The sequence below is a fragment of the Phalangium opilio genome, unplaced genomic scaffold (genome assembly GCF_054372755.1).
Source record: "Phalangium opilio isolate 3A_F unplaced genomic scaffold, DU_Popi_V2 ptg000042l_1, whole genome shotgun sequence".
Classification (NCBI taxonomy): domain Eukaryota; kingdom Metazoa; phylum Arthropoda; class Arachnida; order Opiliones; family Phalangiidae; genus Phalangium; species Phalangium opilio.
Genome location: NW_028324166.1, coordinates 1,203,882 through 1,216,762, shown reverse-complemented (window position 1 = coordinate 1,216,762; position 12,881 = coordinate 1,203,882). Strand labels below are relative to the sequence as shown.

General features: G+C 39.9%; 3 protein-coding genes across 4 annotated transcripts; 1 reads left to right on the top strand and 2 right to left on the bottom strand.

The window, feature by feature from the left end:
• Positions 1–165: 165 nt before the first annotated feature.
• Positions 166–11,648, bottom strand: LOC149678109 (multidrug resistance-associated protein 1-like). Of its 2 annotated transcripts, XM_089836128.1 has the most exons (3): positions 11,206–11,648; positions 286–432; positions 166–198 (listed from the first exon to the last, which is right to left on the bottom strand). In XM_089836128.1, the coding sequence occupies exons 1-3, from the start codon at positions 11,398–11,400 to the stop codon at positions 193–195; spliced, it is 348 nt and encodes a 115-aa protein (XP_089692254.1). In that variant the 5' UTR covers positions 11,401–11,648; the 3' UTR covers positions 166–192. The 2 variants fall into 2 exon arrangements, with proteins under 2 accessions (XP_089692254.1, XP_089692253.1); XM_089836127.1 differs by lacking the exon at positions 166–198 and having other exon boundaries at positions 207–432.
• LOC149678111 (multidrug resistance-associated protein 1-like) lies at positions 470–3,726 on the bottom strand. The gene is made up of 11 exons (XM_089836946.1): positions 3,682–3,726; positions 3,413–3,589; positions 3,131–3,244; positions 2,930–3,067; positions 2,734–2,871; positions 2,030–2,433; positions 1,520–1,778; positions 1,205–1,459; positions 722–925; positions 593–661; positions 470–499 (listed from the first exon to the last, which is right to left on the bottom strand). The coding sequence occupies exons 1-11, from the start codon at positions 3,724–3,726 to the stop codon at positions 470–472; spliced, it is 1,833 nt and encodes a 610-aa protein (XP_089693072.1).
• Positions 5,570–10,485, top strand: LOC149678110 (uncharacterized). Its single transcript, XM_089836124.1, has 5 exons — positions 5,570–6,188; positions 6,857–7,051; positions 7,111–7,416; positions 8,278–8,603; positions 9,820–10,485. The coding sequence occupies exons 1-5, from the start codon at positions 5,706–5,708 to the stop codon at positions 10,472–10,474; spliced, it is 1,965 nt and encodes a 654-aa protein (XP_089692250.1). The 5' UTR covers positions 5,570–5,705; the 3' UTR covers positions 10,475–10,485.
• Positions 11,649–12,881: the final 1,233 nt, after the last annotated feature.

Genomic DNA, 12,881 nt, shown 5'->3' with positions numbered 1-12,881 from the left:
AACGCTTGGTTTCCCCAAGACTCAACAAGTTTGCAATTCTTCTTACCGAGACGTGTGTCTGTAAAGAATTTCTTAGTGGATCTGCGTCATTTTGAGATATTTTAACTAAAGGGAAGGTCAACGTGACAATCCTATAATACACTATTCTTTTTCTAAAAACAATACCTTTTTGTTGGGGAAATGTTTTGTACATCAAACCTTTGATTATCAAAAGGAAGTTAATATATTTAGTGGAAGAAGCAAATAGTAGAATTATCTTTTGACCCTCCCTGATATCTTTCTTACCAAAACTAGGGTATTTATTACATCCGGTAACGTAAGCATTGACATCGCTAATAATCGTGACAACTGAAAGGAGACGAAAGCTTTCCTCGAGGTCAGAACGTTATCGTCGTCGATTAACACGTACATGGCAAAACAGGGTGTCGTAATCTGCGAATTAAGAAACAACATCTGTAGGAACTCAAAATCAATACGGAGGTAATGGAGTGTGCAAGCCCTGAAGATTGAATAGTTTAACAGAAAGCAAAACCGACTTCTACCCGGGTTCTTATTTCATTGCTGAAATGTGTCTTTGTCGCCTTTCTTGAACCTGGCGAATTCGTACAGATTTCAGGGACATTTGCCTTTCAGAGTTGAGTGATAACTTTTGGGAATTAGTCTATGTGCCCCCACGATTGAAAATTATAAACTACTTCTTATAATTTTTTTACGTTCGTACCAAAATCGGTATGAGATTAGTTATGAACATATTTATTCCTTGGAAGAGGGCTTGTTTCTTCATGAGTGCGGTTTCTTTCTTCCTGATTTCAAGAACGATTCTGTTGAATGACTTCTCCCAGGCGTACAACTTCAAGACGCGGATTCCGTTCAAGATTTCGCTCATCATTTTCATCCTCTTGTCCTTCAGCTTCATCAGCTCAATCTAATAATAAAAGAGATAATTCTAGAAATCATTCACAGAACCTGTGCCGGTCGTGATGTGTAGAATAGTTTATATTCGCGTCTCGTAGCTAACACGCGAGTTCCAAGGGAGAGGGAATGGAGTATGCCTTCTGTCTTTTCTTCTTCTCCGGCGAACATATTGAAAAGGCTTATTAAAAATCGCTGATATTATTTCATTGATACGGTGTACTGGAGATTGTTAATATATACGTTTGATCCACATTATGATCTAGTCTTGATTTGCTTGGATAACATTTACCTGCAATTCTTTGCATTTCTTGGTGCTGAGATAGTTCAGTGGAAGAAGAACGACAATAGGTACGATTCCAGCAAAGGCTGAATAGCCCAATTCTTGATACATGAAGGAGAAGCACAGTACTGTTTGTACGGGGACCGACCACAAGAGACCGAGTTGCAGCGAAAGAATTTGGAATCTGTTCGTGTCGACGTACATCGTGTTCAGTATTTCGCCCATGGTCAGGTCATGCCGATCGCTGCTCGTCAAACGAAATATCTGCTTCGACGAATCTCATTAATGAACTGACGTTCCACTGTCTCGATAACACTAACTTACTTTTTTGTACAGAACGTGCATGGTGGCGGATTTGAGTCTCAGTCCTAGTTTGGTGTGGAAAATGGCGCTGCCTTCTTGCAACAAAGATTGCGTGAGACCGGCCAAACCGTAAAGGCAAGCAAAGAAAATGCCCTTCCACAAAGGATCTTCGCTCGTCGAGTAATCGATTATGGAACTGAAAATATGAGTTAGTGAAGTGGTTAACTCGGTTCTTTTACTTAATTCATTGCATCGTGTCCAACCACTTGCAATATCAACCCTGATAGAATCAGTTTTAAAAAAATATTTGTAATAATGAAATATTCAGACAGCTGATCCACTTAAACAAAAATTATCATTGCTCATTCCTATACGCTTCAGTATGAGCAAAGAACCAACTCAAAGCAACAAAGGAACTTAATTTCACGCTTCAAGTGAATCTCGACCCTTGTTTTTGAATTTAATCTTATATTTTTCATTTCCCAAAAATAATCACTTATGACGTTACGTTGAAAAAGTGAAATTTTTTACCCTGTCAAAAGGGCAGGACACACAGAGACTACGTCGGACAGAACTTGTAGGACCACTCCAGCAATCAAGCAAGGTCCGATTGTCCTTAACAAGGGCCAAGCGATGGATTTGCTTTCATATGTGGTTCTGTTTCGTTCTTCCGAAAATCTTTTCATTTCCATTTCAACGCCGTCGCTCTTGGTCTCAGATTGGGGTTTCCAATGTTTTTCGAATATGCGCGAGACAGTCAGCGCTCGCTCCGCGTCATTCAAATCGTACACATCCGATGGCTCCAGGTTTTTCTTCCAACCTTTCCACAGGGCGCTACAATTCGTTAAAAATACAATGAGCTGCGCTAGCTGCGCTGTAATGACTTCTTCGAGTAAATGCAATTTATATGAACGCAAGAACGGGATGAGATTTACCTAGTAAGCCATGAATGAACCATGCGTGAACAAAACGAAGCATCATCTTCCCTTGATTTCTTAATGTTTAAAATAATCATAAAAATTAAGAAAGAAGAAAACTGGAAAAATAAAGTTTATATATTCCATAACAGGAATACATAGGGACACAATGATTCTGAATTGCTGTATGCATTTCTGTCCATAAGTATGTCACTAAAACCTTATTGATAGCTAAATAGAGAACGACCAGCGAGAAGGCTAGAACACCAGTGGCAAGCTTATAAGTTATAATACATAAAGAAATGTATGGAGTATTACCATTTTGACTTCGATTTCGTAAGTATGTTTTTCGTAGTGCGGAGAGACGTCACTCATTGTGTGTGATACGAGGGTAATTACTACTAAAGGGTAAATTACACACTCAATTACCAACCCGAAATAGTCATCGTTGCCGTTCTGAAACATGTCATATTTTTATTTTGCCGTAATATTATTATTATTAACCTTGACTTACTTGTAAATAGTATTTCATGATGGTGGATCTCAGTGTGATAGTTTGCGATAGTGTTAAGAGGAACCAATACATTGTCAGGATTCCGGACAACACCGTGCCACCCCCTCTGCCGTATATTATGAGGAATAACGCCAAGATCTGCAACAAGTAAGATCAAATTTAATTCATCAAAACGTGATTTATTATTTTAAATTGTCTTACGTAAGTTCCAAATTGAAGGACGACTGCCAAATTGTCCACGACTTGAAAATCTCCGAAGTATATTTGTTTACCAAATTTCAAGACGCTAATAGCGGCCAGTAACAAAACCGAGAGCTGAAAACGCACCAAAAAACTATAGTACCTACGGTTCAGGAACTTTTTGGACATTCGGCTTTAAAATAATTTCCCTTGAAGAGTTACAATCAGTGTCTAGAAGGAGGTCATCCTGTACAGCGCATCTTGTGCCATAACAACGATGATCCCCTCTCAATAAGTACTTACACTTTTCGTAATGGTAAGTTGAGAACATCGACCACTTCGCCGCTCCGACTTGGCGATCAGCGCGATTTCCAATGGAAGGAACAACCAGAGTATCGCGCATGGCACCCAGACCAGGATGGTCTTTTGAAAACAAGGAGTAAAATCAGGATCATCCGTGTACCATGTTAAATTGGCGTCCTTTTAAAACGCGCACGTGAAATTTTGAATCTTTTTTTTCAGCCTATCAAATGCCATTTACTGGTAAAGTAAATAAACAACAAGTAACATACCCAAAATGGAGATTCGCAAAAGTTGTCGAGAATAAATGAATCCATTTGAAGATGAATAATACTAAAATATTTCCTCAAATGAACTTTGTCTATTTAATAATTTGTCTAACAATCTAGTTGCTATGATGTTATCGCGCGTCTAACTAAACGTCCACGGTTTCCAATAAACCGTAGCGTTGATAGCGTAAAACCATCAAACCCTACATTAAAAGGCCTTGATCGAAGCTGACTGGCAAAACACGAGTGTATTTTAGAACAAATTCATCTACATAAAAACCGAATGACAAAATACCAGACTGTAGGAGCTGAAATCGGTCGTTCGCTTTTATGAACTGTACATTTTCTAGAAGATATTGTCCTTAGTATTAGTAAGAAAGACTTTATAATATTCTTACGATGATATAACATCGTTGATAACAAGCAATATATGTATTTATTATCAAAACGAGTAAAATTTATCCATCTCAAGAGAGCCTAATCTTTAATGAATCTGGGCCTTCATTTAAAATGGAGCAAAGAAATGTTTGGCCAACGTATCACATAACGGGTAATCAAACAATATCAAGGCTGTATAGAATACCAAAAGAAAAGATATAGCGGATCCCCTTTCTATAGGGAAGATAATCAGTACATGATTAAACAATTGGTCTTATAGCAATGATGTTTATTTCTATCTTTTGGGTGGGCTCGTATCTTTGTCAAAGGGACTGTAAAGAAGGCATCGGCGGGTGGGTAAAAATTATTTGAAATACGTCAGAGGCACGTGACCGAGGAGAGGCGTGGTTCAAAGAAGCTTAGTTTGTTTTAGTTCGAAAACTACCACTTCATGGAATTGGCGCTGTAATCTCGCGAAAAACCAGGACTAGATGTCTGGTTCCACGACACGGGGAGTCTTTGTATCTTGGCATCACGTGATGTCTGTGACGTTTTTCAAATAATTTTTCCCCACACCGATGCCTTCTTTTTAGTCCCTTTAAGGCATTTAATTGTGAATAAAGCGTAAGTCGGGACTGGCCAGGTAGTCTTCCTAATCCGAAGTAGCTACTAAAGATCTAAAGACATGTTTAAAAATTAATCCACCATACAAAAAAATGTTTTTCTAAATAGTCCGTTTTCGAAGCATTTGATGTTTTCAACTATTTGGAATAAACTCTGACTATGCGTAGAGAAAGGAAATACAAACCTCTGTACCGCAGACCTTGGTAAACGAGAATGTTCTACGTCAAAAACAAAATTCCCGGCTTCTCGTTTTCATCCCATATTTTTTGCACGCGTGAATTTTTAATACGAATTAAATGGGATTAAAATAATGATTCATTGATGTTATATAAATATAATAAAATAAAAAAATAAAACTCTGATAATACACTATTGCTGGGATATTAAAATGTACAAGAAACAAGATGGCGCTGCACATAATTAAGACACATCGTTTTCGTACTCTCGCTATCAATAAATATACTTCTAGTAGAACATCCCCTAAGATACTGGTGTCCATATATGGAACGTCAAAGAACACGGGGTCTAAAACACTACGTTTCGGAGTTATGTCCCCCAATCATGGCCCCTATAACAAGGAAATTATCGCACATGTGGAGTAAGACATACAGCCTGACCATCTTGTTTAGGCAGTTTTAATAGCTTCCCATCCTAGAACGTTAATAAGCCTTTTTGTAGCCGAAGTGTACGTTCAAAGGTAGAAGTGTGCCTAAGCTGGTAATGTAAAGTAGTTCAAAGTATTATCTTCTATCTGAAAAAAATTTAGTCAAAATTACGCGATTAAGTAAAATTTCTGCTAAATTTACATTTTTTTCTTGCAAAAGTCGAAGAAAATGTTATCCGCGAATAATGTTAACAGTAAACCCATCGGAGGCATTTACGTCATTGAAACGATATCGTTCAATCACATTTATAAAAGACGCGATGTTATCAAACACAGTTGAAAAGTGCTTAGATGTACATTTTCAAAATTTACATAAATTCGACTAATTTCTCTTCTTAATGTGTTTGTCATCAGCCAAGACATGAGGGTAGCCATAATTCTAACGCTAAGCCTCGGCCTGGCCCAAGCCTACGCGCCAACTTTCATCAAAAGCACAGACCACACGCTGAACAAAACGATGGAATTCCAAATTGGAATTAAGAATTTGCTGCAACCTTATTGCGATCGCAACAAAAACTGCTTAGTCATTGCTCATTTCGCCGCTGATGTCTGCTCGACGCCCTCAAACAATGGAGTAGCTTGCCAATCGGATTGCGAATTCTTGCTGCTACATCTCTGGGACCGAGTACTCAATCGCAAACCGGATTTAAAAGAATTGCAACAATTCGTTCCCGATTGTTGTGTTCCCTATTTTCGTGAAAAGCCACGCATTGACGAGGTCAAGCCAACGTCAGAATTAGAGAGTAAAGGTCAAAATGAATTCAACTATCTCATCGATGATAAGGGGCAGAAATACGGAGTCTTTCATGTCGGATTCCATAACGATTGGGACGACGATATTCAAGTAAGTAATTGGTATATAAGACGGACTGGTGTGGTCGTACATTCGGTATTCGGGAAGCCCCAAACGACCATTTGCATAATGATTTCTATGTGATTCGTTAAGTCAAACACTATTAGAGACAATCTTGGCAGCGCGACATCACATGGCTCGCTTTGAGATGCGAGTATTGTGCTTCGCAAGCGAGGGAAGATTGCTGTAATGTTATCACTACGATCGCCCAAAAACCTCCGTCTTTGGCGCCGATGTAGTGGCCAAGTTGGCTATAGCCTACAATTGTAAAAGTTTAGTCCAGACCAAGGGGGGTCCCCAAATTAGGTTCGAAGAGGCCACCTATTTATAGGGATGATATCGCATTCAGGGGGGGCACAAATTCTAAGCACACGTGGAAGATTTGCTACTGTGCAATTTTCTGACGACAATTCTGCGGTTGACGGTGATAACAAAGGGAAACATCGTGTTGTGCACAAACTAACACCGAAAATTGGTCACGTCTCTCTTCGCAAAACGTAGCATGGAGGTTACTTCTACACAGACCAAACTCTTCCCTTACTTGCGCTTTCTTGGCTCTAGCAACTAGGCATTTGGGTCTTAAAGCCTTAGGCGCGAATGGGGTTGCTTTACTATTGTCGACTGAATTACAAAACGCGACTGAATTCCATCTCTTGTAGGAGGGAGTATTTCATTGGAAAATAGTTGACCAATCAAAGTCTGAAATATTCTGCCAAATAGACGAAGATGATCCGAGTAACGAAACTAACCTTCTAAAACCAGGAGAAGTTCTCATTAAAGATTGCAGAGAAGAACACGGCTACTTAACCGGAGAAGTATGGGGTATTTGCCTCAATACTGGATTTCTTTTAAAGGTATGGATGTGCCACTGGCCCATTCTAGAAACACCTGACTCTATAACCTTTCATTTCAGACACTGAGCAATTGCAGAACAACCTCGAAAGCGATAATAAATTATGCCAAACGCCAGGCATCTGATGAAGCAAAGACTATAGAGCAACCAATCACCGACCCTTTGCAGGCTTTCAAAATGGGATCCAAGACCTTGAGAGTCATGAAGAACTATATGGTCAATGACTCGCTGGATGTTGGGGAGTACCTTAATTACGATACCACGTTCGTTAACATCTTGACGGAAATTGCGTATGCCGTACAACACGTTGCGTATCGTTTGAACAATACGGACCCGAAGTACAACGACATCATAGCTGCATTTAAGGTGATATATAAACATAAAATTCCTGAGACGGGTCATGTTAGTCCGTCTGTTTTTCCTTACGAAAATCTAAATCCTACTTCCGGGTGAGGGAGAAGTTTGAAATTGAGCAAGGGCAATAATGTAAAATCTCCTTGAAGCCCTATAGTTTTTTAAACAAGCTACGAGATTAGAATGTTCTAAAAGGTGTTCTCGCGTCATGACGCTGGACTGTATGAAGGAAATAATTGAAAATCAAAACAGTGAGCACATATAGCAGGAGGTTCAGGTGAACCAAATTCACCGTCAGCCACCCCCTGCCTTTCAAAACCGGTACCAAGCACTGGTTCGATCCTACAGGAGGAGGAAGCGCTCAATTATTTACCATTTTAAATTTCTTTCCTAACTGATCACGTGACGTCTGTCTTCTCCGTTGTACGACGAGGTAGGTGCGCGTGAGATAATGACACGACGGTGCCGTTCAAGTTACCTTTTCTCAATTCTCTCCTTTCTCTATTTCATCCGTGTGAGCGCACAGCCGAGGAGCCAGACATCACGTGATCCGTTAAGAATACAGGCCGTAAACATACTTCGGTTCTTTTTTCTCTCTCTCTGTTGCGCATGTGTAAAGCTCTGTCACAGCTAGTTACCGGTTTTGAAAGGGGGGATGTCGGAGAATTCGGTTCTCCTATCCTCCTATGATACAAAAGCTTTCCTCCGTCCGTTACAGAAAATCGAAATGTCGTGTATATAATTAAAAAGATTATATTACCATTTGAATAGAATTTTACAACGGTTATCTGTCTTTTCAATTGGAACAGGCCTAAACACTTACGTCGCAATTAGACTTTTGAGTTTTTAGCGAATAACCATATTCATTTGCAGCTCTTCGAGAACGAAGTGGGGGCAGTTGAGAACGAGACTTATAATCATCCGAACGTTTTCCTGAACGATTTTTTCGATAAGGACATCGTACTTAAGTGGAAATTGCTGACGGCAATGGAAGAGAGTTTTCGAAAATACGCTCACAATACGTCGGCAATAAAACTGAGTGAGATGAAAGCGGATTGCCACGCCGTCGACAACGTCGACTTTCTAACAGAAATCGGGATGAATTTCTTAATGGCAGACGCGCGAATAATCGCTTCTCTTAGCAAGTACGATGTCACTTGGTTCGACAATCAAATGGGGAAGATAATAATCATCCAAGCGTAAGTCACTAAGAGTAATTACTAATTACTTATTTTAGATGACATCAAATTCTTTCTATTGCTACCAGAAAAATACAAATAATGAAGCGGTTTTTCTATTAATCATGGACACACAGTGTTTCTTATAAGTCTGCCATAAATAAAGGGGTGTGTTCTTAGGGTGAAAAGTGTCACCAGAACATTGGGTCTTCAACATGTACGGAGATATGGGCTCCCAATAACTTAAGGCTCTTTCAGACGATCCAACTTTTTTACTCAGCTTGATGGGTCAACTCGAGTTGAATCAACTAGTTGGATCGTGTGAATAGACGCGGGATGAGTTGAGTCACCAAAAACGTTGGCTAGGAAAAATTGGATCAGTGATACAATTTTTGCTGACTCAACTTTTTAAGTTCATTTCTCCAGCCAATCAAAATAAATTACAAAAAAAAGCCTTTTTCGCGGTTATTTCGTAAGTGCCAAGGTAGGTGGCGCTTAAAAAGAGCCATTTGGCGGTAAAAGTTTAGCCGTATGAATAGGAAGGATTTATTTCCCTTTTCCCTTCAAAAGTTGGGCAAGTTGATACAACTTTTTGACCCATCCAGTCAAAAAGTTGGATCGTCAGAAAGAGCCTATAAAGGGCTCCACCGGCGGCTTGCGGGCGCGGTAGCTATGGAAGAGGTAAAAGGTGGTCTGCCGTTCGCACGTGTAAGTATAGACGCCCGGAAGCCTCTGATGGAGCCCTTTAACGACATCTAGAACAAAGAAACCGCCACTCAGCCAATTCAATAGTCGTCAGTCTAAGAACGCTGGTTAAGTATTACTTGAAATGTGTGACTACTTCCTTGCAATTAGGGGAGAATCAAAGTTTGGAAGCCCATACCTCCTTAATCCTAAGTTTATAAGATGCGTTCTATAATTATGACAATACCTATACTTCGTAATGCTAGAGACGGAAGCGAGAATTGAAGTCCTACACTCGCTTTTGCAGCCCATCTTTTTATTTAGTCTATACTAAGCCTTTTGACAGCGCCTCGCCAGGCGTCATTCGCTTTCCCTTGAATTCATGACCTACCTCATTCACTTCATGACAAGCTCCAGTTTGTAACCAGTGATAAAGGTTATGAACTTATGCCTTAATTAAATGTTGTTGACACTTTGCACTCAGAAGACTTATGGCAGACTTATAAGCCGTATAAGCCACGTGACATGATACCCTAAAATATATCTTTCGTAGCATCCGATCCGCTCTTTGCACAATGCAATGCGTCGGTCTAAATCCCGCGAGAACGTGGGAAGAAATGACCTACGACTCCTCTTACTTGCGAATTACCGTCAAATCCATCTTCGATTTTGTCATGAAAGACGACACTTACATCCGAAACCACGCCATGAACCACTGCGTCGAAAAAGACGTCATAGATTTTTACGAATCGCACGGAGGAGACGACAACGTTCAGATGGTTGAAGATATGTATGATATATGGAGTAAAAAGTACCATTTTTTCGATTTCGCCACCTCGGTCCACGATTACGTTTCTGTTTACGGTGACTTGGCAAGAGGATGGAAATGCTTCAAGTGTATCGGGCTAGAAACCAGCGGTTACTACTTTCACGATTTCAACCACTCGCCTCTCGGGTCTCCAAGCTCCATCGAGATTATGTACGGCAACAAACCCTCACCGACAATTAGCAAGGACCAAGTCCAACAAATGTACGAGAAAGATTCGAAAATCTTGCAGAATTTTGCTTTTTCCCTCGTTGAGAATACGAGCGTCTCCAATGTCATTGTCATAAAAGATGGTTACAATTTCGCTTGTAGCATTCTTACTGGCAAAGGTGGAAAACAGCTCTATCAATTTGATGGAATTAATGTGTATTTTACTGATTAAAGTAAACTATAACTTTGCATTTAAACAAAGTAAATCTTTTTCTGTAAATCTTTTTGGTCGAGGTTCAGTATGTGAGGCGGGGCCAAGTCACACCGGGCAGAGACGGGGTCAAGTCACACCGGGCGGAGACGGGGTCAAGTGCTTTAAAAAATTGTTTGTATTGTGCAAATATCCAATAACATTGTCAGGAGGAAAAATGTGTGTTTTAGTTCTCAAGAAGCCAAGAAAAGTCCAAGCTCTTCTCGTATATTAAAGATCACAAACGTTTCCTCTATTGAGCGTCTCTTTAGTCAGGAGTTTTGCCTCATCTTCTTCCGAGACTTTCCCATAGGATGCTAGATGAAATCTCTCAGCTTTGATATTTAACATACTACAAAAATTTCATTATCAAAATTCAAAAATTAGCAAAGCTTGTTCAACCATGGAGTCTGTATCTTATGAGAGCCAGTTTAGAGCCCCCGCGAACCAATCGCCGTCTGAGTTGTAACTCAAGGTCAATTTAGATAAGTCCGCTCTCCTATACGACTACTACCCGGGTTCTTATTTCATCGCTGAAATGTGTCTTTGTCGCCTTTCTTGAACCTGGCGAATTCGTACAGATTTCAGGGACATTTGACTTTCAGAGTTGAGTGATAACTTTTGGGGAATTAGCTGATACACTCTCTACACGTCTATGTGCCCCCACGATTGAAAATAATAAACTACTTCTTATAATTTTTTTACGTTCGTACCAAAACCGGTATGAGATTAGTTATGAACATATTTATTCCTTGGAAGTGGGCTTGTTTCTTCATGAGTGCGGTTTCTTTCTTCCTGATTTCAAGAACGATTCTGTGGAATGACTTCTCCCAGGCGTACAACTTCAAGACGCGGATTCCGTTCAAGATTTCGCTCATCATTTTCATCCTCTGGTCCTTCAGCTTCATCAGCTCAATCTAATTAACGAGATGATTAAAGAAATCATTCACAGATACACCTCTGGTCATGATATTGAAGTAAAAGTTAATATTCGGCTTTCGTAGCTAACACGCGAGTTATGCCTTCTGTCTTTTCTTCTTCTCCGGCGAACATTTTGAAAAGGCTTATTAAAAATCGCTGATATTATTTCATTGATAAGGTGTACTGGAGATTGTTAATATATACGTTTGGTCCACATTATGGTCTAGTCTTGATTTGCCTGCAATTCTTTGCATTTCTTGGTGCTGAAATAGTTCACTGGAAAAAGAACGACAATAGGTACGATTCCAGCAAAGGCTGAATAGCCCAGTTCTTGATACTGTTGTGTTTAATAAACCGCCATATAAAAAGTACTTAATTTATCCTTTATTAAAAGTGACTACTCATGTTAAGTGCGTTATAACAACTGACGTTCTCCCGTCAAGCTCACACCTCGCTCCAGAACCCCTAGCGGGAGAACATACAACAGAACTATTAATTCCCCTAGCGGGAGATATTTATAACATGACATCTTTCCCTTTATATATATAAATAAAATCCATTATAAAATCCATTAAAAAAAAAACCAACAGTATTGTTTTAGTTAAATCAATTTGTATCATTATTAAATTCATCAAAACTGATTGTCCCTAGATTAGTTCGCTTAGGATTTCTTTTTGCTTGATAATATACATCAGAGTCAGTCTTGATAGCGGATGGGTGGTTTATTCGTTCTTCCACAGCGTGTCACCGGAAAGGCTGCTGGTCTATTTATAGGAGGGATTGATGAATTCGGAAAGGCTGCTGGTCTATTTATGGGAAGAATTGATGAATTATCAGGAAATCCAGGTCTTTTTTCTTGCATCAATGGGATCTTTGGAATCGAGTTAGTTGGTAGTCGTTTCGGTTTCAGGTTTGGTAAGGCTAAGTGCTGCGGTCGATCACCAATACGTAATTGTACTGGTGGTGTCATAGCGGAATTTGTTGGAAGTAAGGAGATCGGGGGTTGCTGTAGTGGTAGCGGAACTGGAAATGGAGGAGGTATTGGTGATGTAATTGACTGTATGGGCGAAATCAGGTTTTGGATTTGTTGAGGGGAAGTCAGGTTTTGGATATGTCGAGGGGAAGTCAGGTTTTGATTTTGTTGAGGGGAAGTCCGGTTTTGGTTTTGTTGAGGGGAAGTCCGGTTTTGGTTTTGTTGAGGGGAAGTCCGGTTTTGGTTTTGTTGAGGGGAAGTCCGGTTTTGAGGGTTTTGTGGTTGTTGTTCTGTTTTCTTGCCAATCTTAGTAACGGCCCTTCTACTAGAGGATTGGCTACTTGTGTTGTGGCTACTAGTTTGCGTTGGTTGATTATTCTGACTATAACTTTGCTTTGGATACTGAGGATGCATTGGTGAATACGACTGATCGAAAGTTGATACTGGTTTTAAATGCGTCCTAGTACGGCGAAAGAGTTGATTAAGTGGAGTTTG

Coding starts and splice junctions, on each gene's coding strand:
- LOC149678111 (XM_089836946.1), bottom strand. CDS start 3,726: ATGGATTCATTTATTCTCGACAACTTTTGCGAATCTCCATTTTGG. Junction 3,590..3,681: donor TTTGCGAATCTCCATTTTGG/GTATGTTACTTG, acceptor GCGTTTTAAAAG/GACGCCAATTTAACATGGTA. Junction 500..592: donor AATCTGTACGAATTCGCCAG/GTTCAAGAAAGG, acceptor TTCAATCTTCAG/GGCTTGCACACTCCATTACC.
- LOC149678110 (XM_089836124.1), top strand. CDS start 5,706: ATGAGGGTAGCCATAATTCTAACGCTAAGCCTCGGCCTGGCCCAAGCC. Junction 7,417..8,277: donor ACATCATAGCTGCATTTAAG/GTGATATATAAA, acceptor ATTCATTTGCAG/CTCTTCGAGAACGAAGTGGG. Junction 8,604..9,819: donor AAGATAATAATCATCCAAGC/GTAAGTCACTAA, acceptor TATCTTTCGTAG/CATCCGATCCGCTCTTTGCA.
- LOC149678109 (XM_089836127.1), bottom strand. CDS start 11,400: ATGAAGCTGAAGGACCAGAGGATGAAAATGATGAGCGAAATCTTGAAC. Junction 433..11,205: donor CTAATCTCATACCGGTTTTG/GTACGAACGTAA, acceptor CTTAATTCGCAG/ATTACGACACCCTGTTTTGC.